This window comes from Orycteropus afer, unplaced genomic scaffold (genome assembly GCF_000298275.1).
Source record: "Orycteropus afer afer isolate SDZICR_OR568_19922 unplaced genomic scaffold, OryAfe1.0 scaffold00136, whole genome shotgun sequence".
NCBI lineage: Eukaryota > Metazoa > Chordata > Mammalia > Tubulidentata > Orycteropodidae > Orycteropus > Orycteropus afer.
The window spans coordinates 1,416,811-1,430,136 of NW_006921723.1; the positions used below are offsets into that span (position 1 = coordinate 1,416,811).

Here is a 13,326-nt window from a genome sequence, read left to right on the forward strand (position 1 = left end):
AGCGGATTGCCAGGCCTTTCTTTCATGTCACCACTGGGTAGGTTCGAACAGTCAATTTTTAAGTGAGTGATTGAGTGCAGACCATTTAACCTGGCACAAACACCTCCCATAGCTCCCATCAGCCTTGGGAAGAAGCTGGCCGGCACTCCCAGCTCTAGAAGTGGCAGATTCGCCTCATTGGAGCATGTGTGCTCTGAACTTACCTGTCTATAGTCCAAAACCCCCAAGTCCCCACTTCACCCAGAAGCCCTCTCCCTTAGCTGCAAATTCGTTCGTTGACGCCAAATTCCAAAACCCTCCCCAGTTCCCCGTCCCCCGCCGCCACCCTGGCAGCAAGTGCTCTTCTAGCCAATGCTCTTTGCACACCCTGAGCTGTTCCAGCCTCAGCTCCTCAGCTTGCTTCTGTGCTATGGGCCTCTTCTTTGTGAGCATCTTCCAGATCAACCCCAGTGTCTCCTTGGGAAAGGGTAGGCAGAGAAGGTGTACCCACCCGTTCCTGCTCACTTGCTCACTACAGACCCCTTCCAGATAGGGGCTGGAATTTTAGCTTTGGCTACTTAACTTGGGAATCTAGCTGGGCCTCAGTTTCCTCATTTGTGCCCCCGGCCCCCAGCTCAAGTGGGAGAGCTTTGCCTTTGTTCCCTGGAGACCATGTCACCCTGCCCAACCTCAATGACATCCCAGGTTTATAATCCACATGGCGCTAGGCCAGACCCTAAGACATTAAAAAAAAAAAAAAACACCATTGCTGTCTAGTCAATTCAAGATAATGGTACTCCCATGTGTTACAGAGTAGAACTGTTTCATAGGATTTTCATGGCTATAATCTTTAGACCTGGTGGCACAGTGGTTAAGTGCTTCACTGCTAACCAAGTCAGCTGTTAGAACTCACCAGCCACTCTTTGGGAGAAATAGGCGGCAGTCTGCTTCCATAAAGATTTACAGCCTTGGAAACCCTATAGGGCGGTTCTGCTCTGTTCGATCAGGTTGCTATGAGACAGCATTGACTCAGTGGCAATGGGTTTGATTTTTTTGGTTTTAATCTTTTCAGAAGTAGATCACCAGGCCTTTCTTCTTCAGCACCACTGGGTGAGTTTGAACCATCAGCCTCTCAGTTAGTAGTGGAATGCAAACTGTTTGTACCACCCAGAGACCTCTAAGACATTACGTCTTTCTCAAGAGCCCTGTCATCCCATACTAGGCCACCGTACACCAAACATGCCTCAACACGCCAAGTCATATAAAGGCGCTCCAGGGAGTTTATGATATTGCCGGTCATCACTCTGGGGCATGTCCTGACAAGACCTGTTGTGGGACTACAGAAGGGTCTCCCCTGGCCGGGGTGGTGGGCAGGGTGGCCGATGCTTCACTAAAGCCCTCACGGTGGCTTCCAGCACGGCCAGCTCCTCTGCCTGTCGGGCCTCCGTCAGTGCCACCTGCTGCTCCAGTTTGTGCTGCTGCTCCTCCTGCTTCCTGTGCGCTCCTCGGAAGGCCAAGACCAGGGCACTGGAGGGTGTGAGGAATGAGCCAAGAAACAACTCCATTCCCATCCCCAAGAGGGGCTGCTCCCTGAGACTGGGTGCTCCTGGGGTCCCACTGGCCATCAACGGAGGTGTGCAATGGATCGAATGCACTACCACCTCACAGGGAGGAACCTGAGGGCCAAAGAGAGGCGGGGATACACGGCTAAAGCAACCAGGCAGGGGGACCCAGGGCAGGGGACCACCTGTGAGCTTTGCATAAGTCGCTGTTCAGCTTGGCACTCTGAGCGCGTCTGGTTCGAGCCTTATGAGCCACCTGTTCCAGCTCTTCCCAAAGGCTCCGCAGCTGCCCCTGTAGGTCCAGGGTCCTAGTGCAGGGTGGGAGAGAGGGGTCACAGCCATGGCCAATTGCTCTTCCTCCCCTCCTCCCACCCATTTGCCCATAGTGTTTCCAGATGAACACACCTCTACACAGGTGTGCATCCTGCTCTCCCTGACCCCACTCATTTCCCAGCCCAGAACCCAGGCACACACCGGGTTAGTGACAACTCCAGCTCCTGGGATAGCTCCTCTGGGTCCCGTACTCTGCCCACCTGGCCTCCATCCGTGCCACCGGGGACAGCAGGAGGGCCCTACAGTGAGCAGAACAGAGGGAAATGATGCTGACCAAGATGTGTGCTAAGCCCAAGGGGGACATCTAAAACACCCAGATGGTGGGGGCCACAGCTCTGCTCTCAGAGAGCCCCCAATAAAGGTAAAATTATCTTCTGACGAGGGAAATAAGAAATGGGGGACTTCATCTGAAGGCAATCCCGGAGGGCTTCCTTGAGGAAGTGATACCTGAGTTGAGACCTGCTGGAGGTCAAGGACTAAATTAGACAAAGAGGGAATAGTGTTCCAGGCTGGGACCTGGTGTGTGCAAAGGAGAGATACTCAAAGAACCACATTAAGGAGCCTAAACTCTGAAGGTTCCAGAAAACCATGGAAGGCTTTTAAGCAGAACTCAGATAAAATCAGACAGGAAGGGGAAAAAGGGGAGGCCTCAGGGAAGAGATTGGAGCTAAGATTTAGGAGGAGATGAAACACAAGCTGGGGCAGCAGGGGTGGAGATGGGGAGCGTGGACAGACCTGGGGGTGGGATAAAGGGGTAGAAACAGGTTTGAGGAGAAGATGCTAAACCCCTTGGAGCTTATTGGGCTCAATACCTTCAATGAACAAAATCCCCAAGTATATGTGTGAACATTAACACTCAGCTTAACTATTACATGTGTCTCTCTGTGCAGAAATGGTGGAAACCAAAGCTCAGAGGGCCCATGATTCTCCGGGGCCACACAGCCAGTAGTGTATTGCTATCCCTCCCAGGTCCAGATGGGCCACTCACCTGGGGCCGTTCCGTCTCATCCCCGCTGCTCCCGCCTCCACTGCTGTCTCCACCACTGCTGCCCTCACCGCTAGCCTGGAGCTGGGCCCGCTCCCACCGCAGCTGCTCCAGCAGGAGCAGGTGGGCAGGGCCCAGGGCTCGAAGGGCAGCCTCCCGCAGCTCCAGGCTCCGCTTCTCCCTCCGTGCTAGCTGCAGCCGTAAGGTCAGGTTTGCCAGGGTCTCCTGAGGGGTCAATGAGAGGGCAGAGAGTTTGTACCTTGAGGACCAACCACAGAGAGAAGTGGTGGTTCAGTGTTAGAACTCTTGGCTTCTGTGCAGAAGAACTGGGTTTGATTCCCGGCCCATGCAGTTTATATGCAGCCACCACCTGTCTGCCAGTGGAGGCTTGCATGTTGCTGTGATGCTAAACAGGTTTCAGACAGACTAGGGAGAAAAGCCTGGTGATTGATTTGCAAAGATCGGTCAGTGAAAGCACTATGGATCACAATAGCCCAATCTTGCTGTGCACAGGGTTGACGTGAATCAGGTGCTGAATCGATAGTCACTAATGACAACAGGGTCAACCATTAGGGAAACAGTTTGTGCCAGGTTAGGAAGCACATACTGTGGGCTGGCCAGGCAAGAACTCTGACCCTCACCATGATCTTAGGAGGTGAGAAATACCATCCTCCATAAAAGAGTATGATGGCACAATGGTTAAGCATTCAGCTGCTAACTGAAAGGTCAGCGGTTCAAACTCACTCTGCAGCTCCGTGGGAGAAACATCTGGCCATTTGTTTCCATATACAGTTTTTAGCCCAAGAAACCCTATGGGACAGTTCCACTCACTCTTATAGGCTCTCTATGAAATCTGAATCAACTCCACAGCAGTGGCTTTGGTTTGGGGGATGGCTATAGAGTGGCAATTCAGAGAAGGCAAATATCTTAGACAGGGTCAAGTACTAGCTCAGTGGAAGCATCTGAGTTTCTTCAACTCCAGAACCTAGAGTATTTCCTGCAAGCCTACAAACCCTGGGGTATGTTCTCTTTCCTCAAGTTTTTCCCATAGGAAGGGCTTCTTCTTTTTTTTTAACTTTTATTGTGGTGAAAACATCCATACCAAGACATTCACCAACATAACAACTTCTATATTTACAACTCAGGGACATTCATGTTATTGTTTCATGTTGCGCCACAATTATTGCTATATTTTTCCAAAATATTCTACCACCATTAACATAAACTCAATGCCCTGCAAACAAAAGCTTCCCTTGTCCCCTACAGAACATTTTTGAAAGCCAGGTTAGGAATCTAGTGAGAAACTGAAACACAGAGGACAAACTCCTATTCACCCCTCAAAATCCCAGCTCTAATTCTCCTTCCTCCAGGACGCCTGTTCCCAGCCCAAAGAACCCCCTCATGCTCCTTGGTTTCTCTATCTAGTCATGCCTCTCACTGCCTTAGCAAAAACCTTTGTCTTGGCAGGAATGATTGGTAGAGTAACCACAGCCCGTGAATACCCGTGTGGCCACTAGGTCCTGCTGGATCTGCATCTTCTCCAGCCGGGGCAGAGCTGGGCCAGGCTCGGTCTCTAGCATGGCCTGCAGCATGGCTTCTGCCTGGGGCACATTGGGCATGGGTGCCAGGGTGGGACCAGGCTCTGGAGGAATCTTCACCAGAGCACGGTGCTCCTGGAGACGCTGGATGTAGCCTTGGAGCTGAGTAGCCACTTCCTGTAGTGTGGGCCTGTCCACACTACTGCCCTCAGGGCTGTGGGAAACAGAAGAGGGGTGTGTGTCAACACTGGTGGGCGTGATTGTACTAACCTCATACCAGCCCTGGGAGCACCATCATCCTCCATCTTACCAACCACAATGGTTCCTAGGCCATCTGTGGTGGACCTTCTTATACCAACATGGTGGTTATCATAATGTAAACTCCAATAAGCACTATAATTCATCAAGATGATATAGTGCACACCATCATGCCAAACCAATAGGCACCATCATTGATCAAGACAACATAGTGGACCATCACAGTAACACAGTGGATAGATATTCTTATGGATTGAATGGTATTCCCCCAAAATAGGTTTTGTAAATCCTAACCTCTATGCCTGTGATTATAATCCCATTGGAGAATGTCTTTATTAAAGGAGCCATGTTGGCACAGTGGTTAAAGCACTTGACTGCCATCCAAAAGATCAGCAGTTCAAACCCATCAGCTGCTCTTTAGGAGAAAGATGTAGCCGTCTGCTTCAGTAAAGATTTACAGCCTTGGAAATGCTATGGGGCAGTTCTACTGTGTCCTGTAGGGTTGCTATGAATCAGAATCTACCAGTGGGACTCTGCTGGGCCTCTCACTATTTCACTGTCTTTAGTGTTACAACCCTTGACTTATGTTACAGCTCTTTTTGGCAGTTCCTTATCTGCTTTCTTTCTCTTCCTGCTTCGATCTTCTTTCTGCTTCTCTTCCTATTTCTTTTTGAAAAACCTCTGTAGGGTTGGCTGCTTATTGACACAAAATCTTCATCGATTTCAAGGCATGGTCCTCCCACCAGGGCCACGAACTGACCAAGCCCCTTTGGTTTGTTTCTTTGGTTTTGTCTTTGTTATGTTAATGAGGCAGGATTAGTGTAACTTGTATCTTGAGTCACTCTCTTTTGAGATATAAAAGAGATTAAATGCAAGCTAGCAAGCAGAGAGTGGAGAACAGAGATGCCAAGCCACGTGAAGATTGCAGAGGCAAAAGCTAAAACAGACAAGGACTTTTGTCCAGAGCCAACAGAGAAAGAAAGACTTCCCTAGAGCAAGTGCTCTGAATTCAGACTTCTAGCCTCCTGAAGTGTGAGAAAATAAACTTCCATTTGTTAAAGCACCCATGTGGTATTTCTGTTAGAGCAGCATTAGATAATTAAGACAGGTGCAATTATCCATCAAAGCATCATGACTACCCAACAGGCACCATCACTTATCAAGCCAACATAGTAGACATCATCATACCAACCCAATGGGCACTATCATCAATCAAGGCAAAACGGTGAACACCATCATGCCAAACCAGTGGGCACTATCATTGATCAAAACAACATGATGATCATCATCATGACTACCTAATGGCCACTATCACTCATGCCATCATGGGGACACCATCATACCAATCCAATTGTTATGAAATGAATTCTTTTACATGGCCTGTTGGTTAGGGTCTTCGGAAAAACAACTTGAGAGACTTTTCCCCTAAGTCCTAAGGAGTTACCTTGGCCCAAGTTTTCTTCTCCAAAGGCTTTGTTATTTTTATCCAAGCAAATTGACATTCCTGGGCAAGTTGTAAACAATTTGGTTTGATACTTTTTATCTAGTCCTTGGCTGCAGCCTGCCCTATGATAGGTATTTATCTTGCATGAATTAGTCAATAAATTAAACTAACCAAACCCACTGACTGGTAAAGACCCCTCCTTGGGTTGCCGAGGCAGTATCACTATGGAAGTAGATTACCCAATCTTCCTTCCCAGGAGTGACAGGTGGGTTTGAATGGCCAACCTTCTGGTTAGCAGTCAAGTGTCAAGTGCCTTAGGCACTATGCCACCAGAGCTCCCTAGTCAATATATTATGCACATGAATTATCTGTAGACTACTATGCAAATAAAGTGCTTGTGGCCTATTAAAAGGGGATTGGTCAGTTTGTGGCCCTGGTGGGAGGGCCATGCCTTGAAATCGATGAAGACTTTGTGTAAAGAAGCAGCCAATCCTACAGAGGTTTTTCAAAAAGAAATAGAAAGAGAAGCAGAAAGAAGAGAGAGGCAGGAAGAGAAAGAAAGGAAGTAAGGAACTGCCAAAAAGAGCTGTAACGTAAGTCAAGGGCTGTAACACTAAAGACAGTGAAATAGCGAGAGGCCCAGCAGAGTCCCACTGGCAGAGCCGATGGTGAAAGGCTCATTAGGGGCCCTGCAGCAGAGTAGATGGTGATAGACCCAGAAGGGGCCCTTTGGCAGAGTCATGGTGACAGAAAACAGGGCCAAGAGGAGCCTGTTTGCAGGGGGATGAGAGGAAGCCTGCGTGGCCTAGAGGGCCTGAGAGACCCATCCAGAACTGAAGAAGGGAGATTTTGCCTGCATGCTTCCTGATTCTAAGTTGTATCTTGTTACTTCCTTAAAACGCTAACTGTAAGTATGCACTGTGTGGTCATTGCAGCAGATTATTGAACCCAGAAAAGAAGTAAAGAGTGCTGTGGTGGGGGGAAGTGTGCTGTGGGAGGGATAGCTATCATCAGAAATAATAAAAGGGTGGAGGTATGTTTGACCTCTGCCTCATAGGAATTAGCCTTGGGCTGATGCTGACCTTGATGTGCATTGTTCCCCCTGAAGTTAGACAGGTTCTGATGCTTTTTTACATCAATGAGCACCATCACCCAGCATGCTAACCTTTTTTGGCAGCATCATGCCTAACTCAATGAGCATTATCAGGTCAACCTTGTTAAGTACCATCATCCACCTTTATGCCAGCCATGGTGGGTCCTATGCCAATCCAATTAACCACCATGCCAGCCTTGTTGAGTAGCAACAGGCTAACTCCTGTCCTCACTGGATACAGTCATGCCAAACCCCAACACAGGGCCATCTTGGAAAACCCATCTCCCACTCAGGGCCTCACTCACTAGTCAGCCCAGTTTCCAGGGTCCCCAGAGGTACCTTGGCTGGGCACCTTGTGGTGCTCCTCCATCTATGGCAGCCTCTTCTTGGGCCAGCAGCCTCCATGCTTCCTTCTCAGCAGCCTGAAGATCACCCACCAAGGCTCCTTCCCCTGTTCCCGAGTCGGCCTTCCTCAGAGCAAGCAGGGCCCCATATGCCTCCTCACAGTGCTCACTGCAGGACATCGGTCCTGAGTGCTCCAGGACACCAGATCTCCTAACGTCCTCCCAGAGGGCAAACTCTTACTCATCTCTGAAAACCTCAGCTCCATGGAATTGAACCCACTCCTGTGGTTTCCAGCCAAACAAAAGACAGGCAAATGAGCTGAACATTTACATTAGGTAGATACACTCCTTGGAGAGATCAATTATGGGAGAACAGAAAGGCTGTGTATGCACAGGGAGACAGCTTGGGGGGCAGGACTGAATGGAGGGAAGGACACAGGGAAGGGGTAACTATGGGGAGGAAGTGGGAGGAGAACTGTTGCATTGTGGGAAATTGCAGTCAATGTCATGAGACAAAGTGTATGTGAACTGCTGTATGGAAAATGAATTTGCTCTGTAAACTTTCACCCAAGTCACAATAAAAATAAAAATAAATCAATAAAATAAAAACACCTCAGCTCCGATCTTTTTCACCAGGAAGCCTGCCCCCATCTTGCTGTGTGGGTTCATCTCTGTTTGCTCCTAGGACTCTAGCTTTCCTTCCTGCCTCCACCCCCGGGAGAACTCACACTCCTTCAGCACCCTTGGGCTAAGACTGCCTTAAATTAATTCCTGTGGTGGAGGAAACTGCTTTCCTGTGAGGGCTTGGTTTCCCTCTGTGAATGGGGCCATTGCCTGAGAGTCCAGCTCCTCCCCAGCCAGTTCCACTAGTGGTGGGATGCACTGACCTGTACTGCAAGGCCAAGTGCAATGCTGTGGCCTCAGCCTCCCGCTGGCCCAGCTGCATGCTGAGCCCCTCGCACCGGCCCTTGTACCCCTGGAGCACAGCTGACAGTAGACGGTTAAAGCATTTGAGCTTTTCGATGCTTCTGCCTCCAACAGTGGGGAAGAGGGAAAGTTAGAGACTTCCTGGGGCAGTTAGGACCTGATTTCCATCCCTCCCTCTCCTTCACCTGCTCTATCTTGCCTCCTGGGTTCATATCCCAGCAGAAGGAAGCCCTTACTAGCTCAGCATTGGTGGCTCTTACCCCCGGAGCTGGTCACTCTGGGCTTCCATGATGTGCATCTCTGGGGCAAGGGGCTGGGTGGGGAGAGGTCCAAGGTTCTGGGTGCTAGAATTGCTCTGGAGGCGCCGGATCAGGGGGTGAGCCGAGGGGAAGGGGTCCTGCAGGAAGAAGTGTCTTGATTAACACTGATGGTCACTGAAGGGCAGAATCATGCCTTTGGGTCTTTTCCAACCCCAGAAGCTATTGGATACCAGAATCAGGATTAGAATCTCACTTCCATGAACTATCTCAGGATCAAGGATTCTTCTTTTTTTTATTGGGCACTTAGGTTGTTTTCATCTTCTTGCTGATATGAATAGTGCTGTGATGAACATGGGAATGCATATAACAATTTGTGTCAAGGCTCTTATTTCTCTAGGATATATACCTAGTAGTGGGATTGCTGAATCATATGGCATTTCTATTTCCAACTTTTTAAATTATGCTTTAAATTGTGATTTGGGTGAAAGTTTACAGAGCAAATTCATTTTCCATACACCAGTTCATACACATTTTGTTTCATGATATTGACTGCAATTCTCCACAACGTAACAGCTCTCTTCCCACTTCCTCCCCATAGTTACCTCTTCCCTCTGTCCTTCCCTCCCATGGACTCCCAACCCCCCCCCCAGCTTTCTCCCTGTGCAAACACTGCCCTTCTGCTCTCCTATGGTTGACCGCTCCAAGGACTGTATCTACCTGACGTAAATGTTCACATCATATGTCTGCCTATTGTTTGGCTGGAAGCCAGAGGAGTGGGTTCAGTTCCAGACCTGAAGGGTAACTGGGGGCCATAGTCTCAAGGGTCTCATCAGGCTTTATCAGACCAGCAAACCTGGTCTTTTTTTTCATGATTTTGAGTTTTGTTCTATATTGTTCTCCCACTCTATCCAGGATCTCCTGCACTGATCCCCTTCTGAGTGGTTGACAGTGGTAGCCGGGCACCATCTAGTTCTTCTGGCCTCATGGTCATATAAGCTGAAGATTGCATGGTCTACTAGTCCCTTGGACTAATTGTTTAATTATGCCTTTGTTTTTCTTCATTCTTCTTTGCTCTGGAAGAGGAGAGAACCATTGTTGCATCTAGATGGCTGCTAGCAAGCTTTTAAGACCCCAGTCACTACTCACCAAAGTAGGATGTAGAACGAAGTTTTTGTGTAGTCTCTTATGACAATTGAACTTGATGTCCCCTGGGACCATGGTGGACCCACAGGTCTAATTACTTGCTCCCTCAGGGTAGCTGACTATAGCCAAGAAGCCACCAACATCTTGCCCCTTATCAGCTCTACTATAACCCAGACATTCTTACAGCACTTACAAATACACATGTAGAAACCTTATCTGCCAACCCTATACATGTTCAGATCCATAGATCAATGCTTACCATCATTGACAACACAGTACTGTGCATGCAAAAGGGTTCATCTTTGTTGTTTGTATTGCTTGTGCATCTCTCCATATCTTCTTCTTTCTCAATGCCACTGTGTTGATCACTCACTTTTGGTACATTGCCCTTCCCTTCACCTGAATCAATACTTGTCTCTGCCCATCTAGCAGTGTTCCCTCCCCTCCACTCCCATCCCTGGTAACCACAAAGAAATTTCCTTTCATATATAAACCTTTCCTTGACTTTTTACAATAGTGGACTGTTACAATATTTGTCCTTTGGTGATTGACTCATTTCATTTGGTATAATGCCCGGCAAGTTCATCCACGTTATGGGTGATTTGCAAATTCTGCATTATTCTTTAGTGTTGCATAGTATTCCACTGTGTGTATGTACCATAGTTTGGTTATCCATTCTTCTGTTGATGGACAATTAGGTTGTTTCCATCTCTTTGCTATTGTGAATATTGCTGCAATGAACATGGGTGTGTCTATATCTACTTGAGGAGCTCTGGTAGCATAGTGCCTAAGGCACTTGACTTCTAACCAGAAGGCTGGCAGTTCAAACCAACAGCCACTCCTCAGAAGGAAGGTTAGGCAATCTACTTCTGTAGTGATACTGCCTCAGCAACCCAAGGAGGGGTCGTTATGAGTTGGGGCTGACTTAATGGCACACAACAACAACATATCTACTCGTGTCATAGCTTTCACTTTTTTTGTTGTTTTTAATTGTGATTTGGGTGAAAGTTTACAGAGCTAATTCATTTTCCATACAGCAGTTCACATATACTTGTCTCATGATATTGACTGCAATTTCCCACAATGCAACAGCTCTCTTCCCACTTCCTCACCTCTTCCCTATGTCCTTCCCTCCCATGCACTCCTGCCCCCCAAGCTGTCTCCCTGTGCATACACAGCCCTTCTGTTCCCCCATGATTGATCTCTCCAGGGAGTGTATCTACCTAATATATATGTTCAGCTCATTTGCCTGTCTTTTGTTTGGCTGGAAGCCACAAGTGTGGGTTCAATTCCAGACCTGAATGACAGCTAGGGGCCAAAGTCTCAGTGGTTCATTCCACCAGGCTCTAGCAGACCAGTAAACCTGATCCTTTTTTTTTTTTTTTTAAATGATTTTGAATTTTGTTCCACATTATTCTCCCACTCTATCCGGTATCTGCTACATACATTCCCCTCTGAGTGGTTGACACTGGGAGCCAGGCACCATCTAGTTTTTCTGGTCTCATGGTCATATAGGCTGAGGATCACATCATGTACCAGTCTCTTGGACTATTTGTTTCCATGCATCTTTGGTTTTTTTCATTCTTCTTTGTTCTGAACGAGGAGAGACCCATCATTGCACCTAGATGGCTGCTTGCAAGCTTTTAAGATCCCAGTCGCTACTCACCAAAGTAGGATGTGGAACAATGTATCGTGTAGTATGTTATGGCAATTGAGCTTGATGTCCCCTGTGGCCATGGTCCTGGGTCCACAGGTCCAACTACTCGCTCCCTCTAGGTAATTGGCTGTGGCCAAGAAGTTTCCACAATTTTGTCCCTTGTCAGCTCTACTGTAATACCTGGAAATTCTTACAGAATATACAAATACACTAGTAGAATTATTGGCTGCCAACCTTATACATGGTCATGAGCACAATCCCCCCTGCACAGACATAACTAATTGTTCAGCCTGTCCACCCATCCATCCACCAATAGATCAATGTTTCTGGCTCTCACTTCTTTAGGATATGCACCTAGTAATGGGATTGCAGGATCAAATGGTACTTCTAATTCCAACTCTTTAAGGAATCACCATACCGATTTTCACGGTGTTTGTATAATTTTATAGTCCCACCAGCAGTGTCTAAGAGTTTCAATCTCTCCACATCCTCGCCAGCATTTGTTATTTTCTGTCTTGTTGAACTTTGTTATCAGTGCTGGGATGAGATAGTATTTCATTGTTGTTTTTGATTTGCATCTCCTTAATGGGGAGCTCTGGTAGCATAGTGGCTAAGGCGCTTGACTGCTAACCAGAAGGCTGGTGGTTCAAACCCACCAGCCACTCCTCGGAAGGAAGGTTGGGCAATCCTACTTCCGTAGTGATACTGCCTCGGAAACCCAAGGAGGGGTCGCTATGAGTCAGGGCTGACTCGATGGCACATCACAACAACAACAACAACAACAATGGATAATGGTCATGAACATTTCTTCATGTGTTTGTTGGCTGCCTGAATATCTTCTTTGGTGAAGTGTCTATTTTTGTCTTCCGCCCATTTTTAATTGGATTGTTTGTCTTTTTGTTGTTGAGTTGTTGGAGTTTTCAACAAGTTTTAGAGATAAGTCCCTTGTCAGATGTGTCATTGACAAATATTTTTTCCCAATCTGTAGGTTCTCTTTTTCCTCTTTTGGAGAAGTCTTTTGAAGCACATAAAAATATAACTTTTAGAAAATCTCAATGATCTAGTTTATCTTCTGCAGTTTGTACATTTTGGGAGATGCTTGATAGTCTATTTATGCCATAAATTAGGGTCCCTAAATTTGCCCCTATTTTTTTCCTTGACGAACTTTATAGTTTCAGGTTTCACATTTAAGTCCTTGCTCCATCTGGAGTTAGTTTTTGTATATGGTGTGAGGTATGGATCTTGTTTCATTTTTATGCAAATTTTATGCAAACGTATAACCGGTTTTATTTATTTATTTATTTATATTTTAAATTGTAGTTTTATTTTCCTGCACAGTGAAAACAAATGACTCTAAATAACTAATACCTATTTTAGAGGGAATCCAAACAAATAGAAATAAATAAATAAATATCAGCACAACACAATTTAGATTGTTTCCATCTCTTTGCTATTGTGAATAGTGCTGTGATGAATGTTGTTGTTGTTGTTAGGTGGCGTTGAGTCGTGTCTGACTCATAGCAACCCTATGCACAGTAGAATAAAACACCGCTCAGTCCCACGCCAGCTCCATGATCCTTGCTATACCTGAACCCATAGTTGCAACCACTATGTCAATCCATCTCGTTGAGAGTCTTCCCCTCTTTCATGGACCCTCCACCTTACCAAGCATGACATCTTTCTCCAGGGAATGGTCCCTTCTGACAACGTGACCAAAGTAGGTGAGATGAAGTCTGGCCATTCTCACTTCCAAGGAGCATTCTGGCTGCACTTCCTCCAGGACGGATCTGTTAGTTCTTTTAG

General features: G+C 47.1%; 1 protein-coding gene across 1 annotated transcript in view; it reads right to left on the reverse strand.

Moving 5' to 3' along the window:
• Positions 1-1,316: 1,316 nt before the first annotated feature.
• The window catches only part of USHBP1 (USH1 protein network component harmonin binding protein 1), a 19,095-nt gene continuing 7,085 nt past the window's right edge, over positions 1,317-13,326 (reverse strand). Inside the window, exons 5-12 of the mRNA XM_007945458.1 lie at positions 8,724-8,860; positions 8,424-8,564; positions 7,532-7,705; positions 4,362-4,611; positions 2,863-3,084; positions 2,016-2,113; positions 1,727-1,849; positions 1,317-1,506 (exon numbers count right to left, since the gene is read on the reverse strand). Coding sequence (XP_007943649.1) covers positions 1,317-1,506; positions 1,727-1,849; positions 2,016-2,113; positions 2,863-3,084; positions 4,362-4,611; positions 7,532-7,705; positions 8,424-8,564; positions 8,724-8,860 — 1,335 coding nt within the window. The remainder of the gene's footprint in view (positions 1,507-1,726; positions 1,850-2,015; positions 2,114-2,862; positions 3,085-4,361; positions 4,612-7,531; positions 7,706-8,423; positions 8,565-8,723; positions 8,861-13,326) is intronic.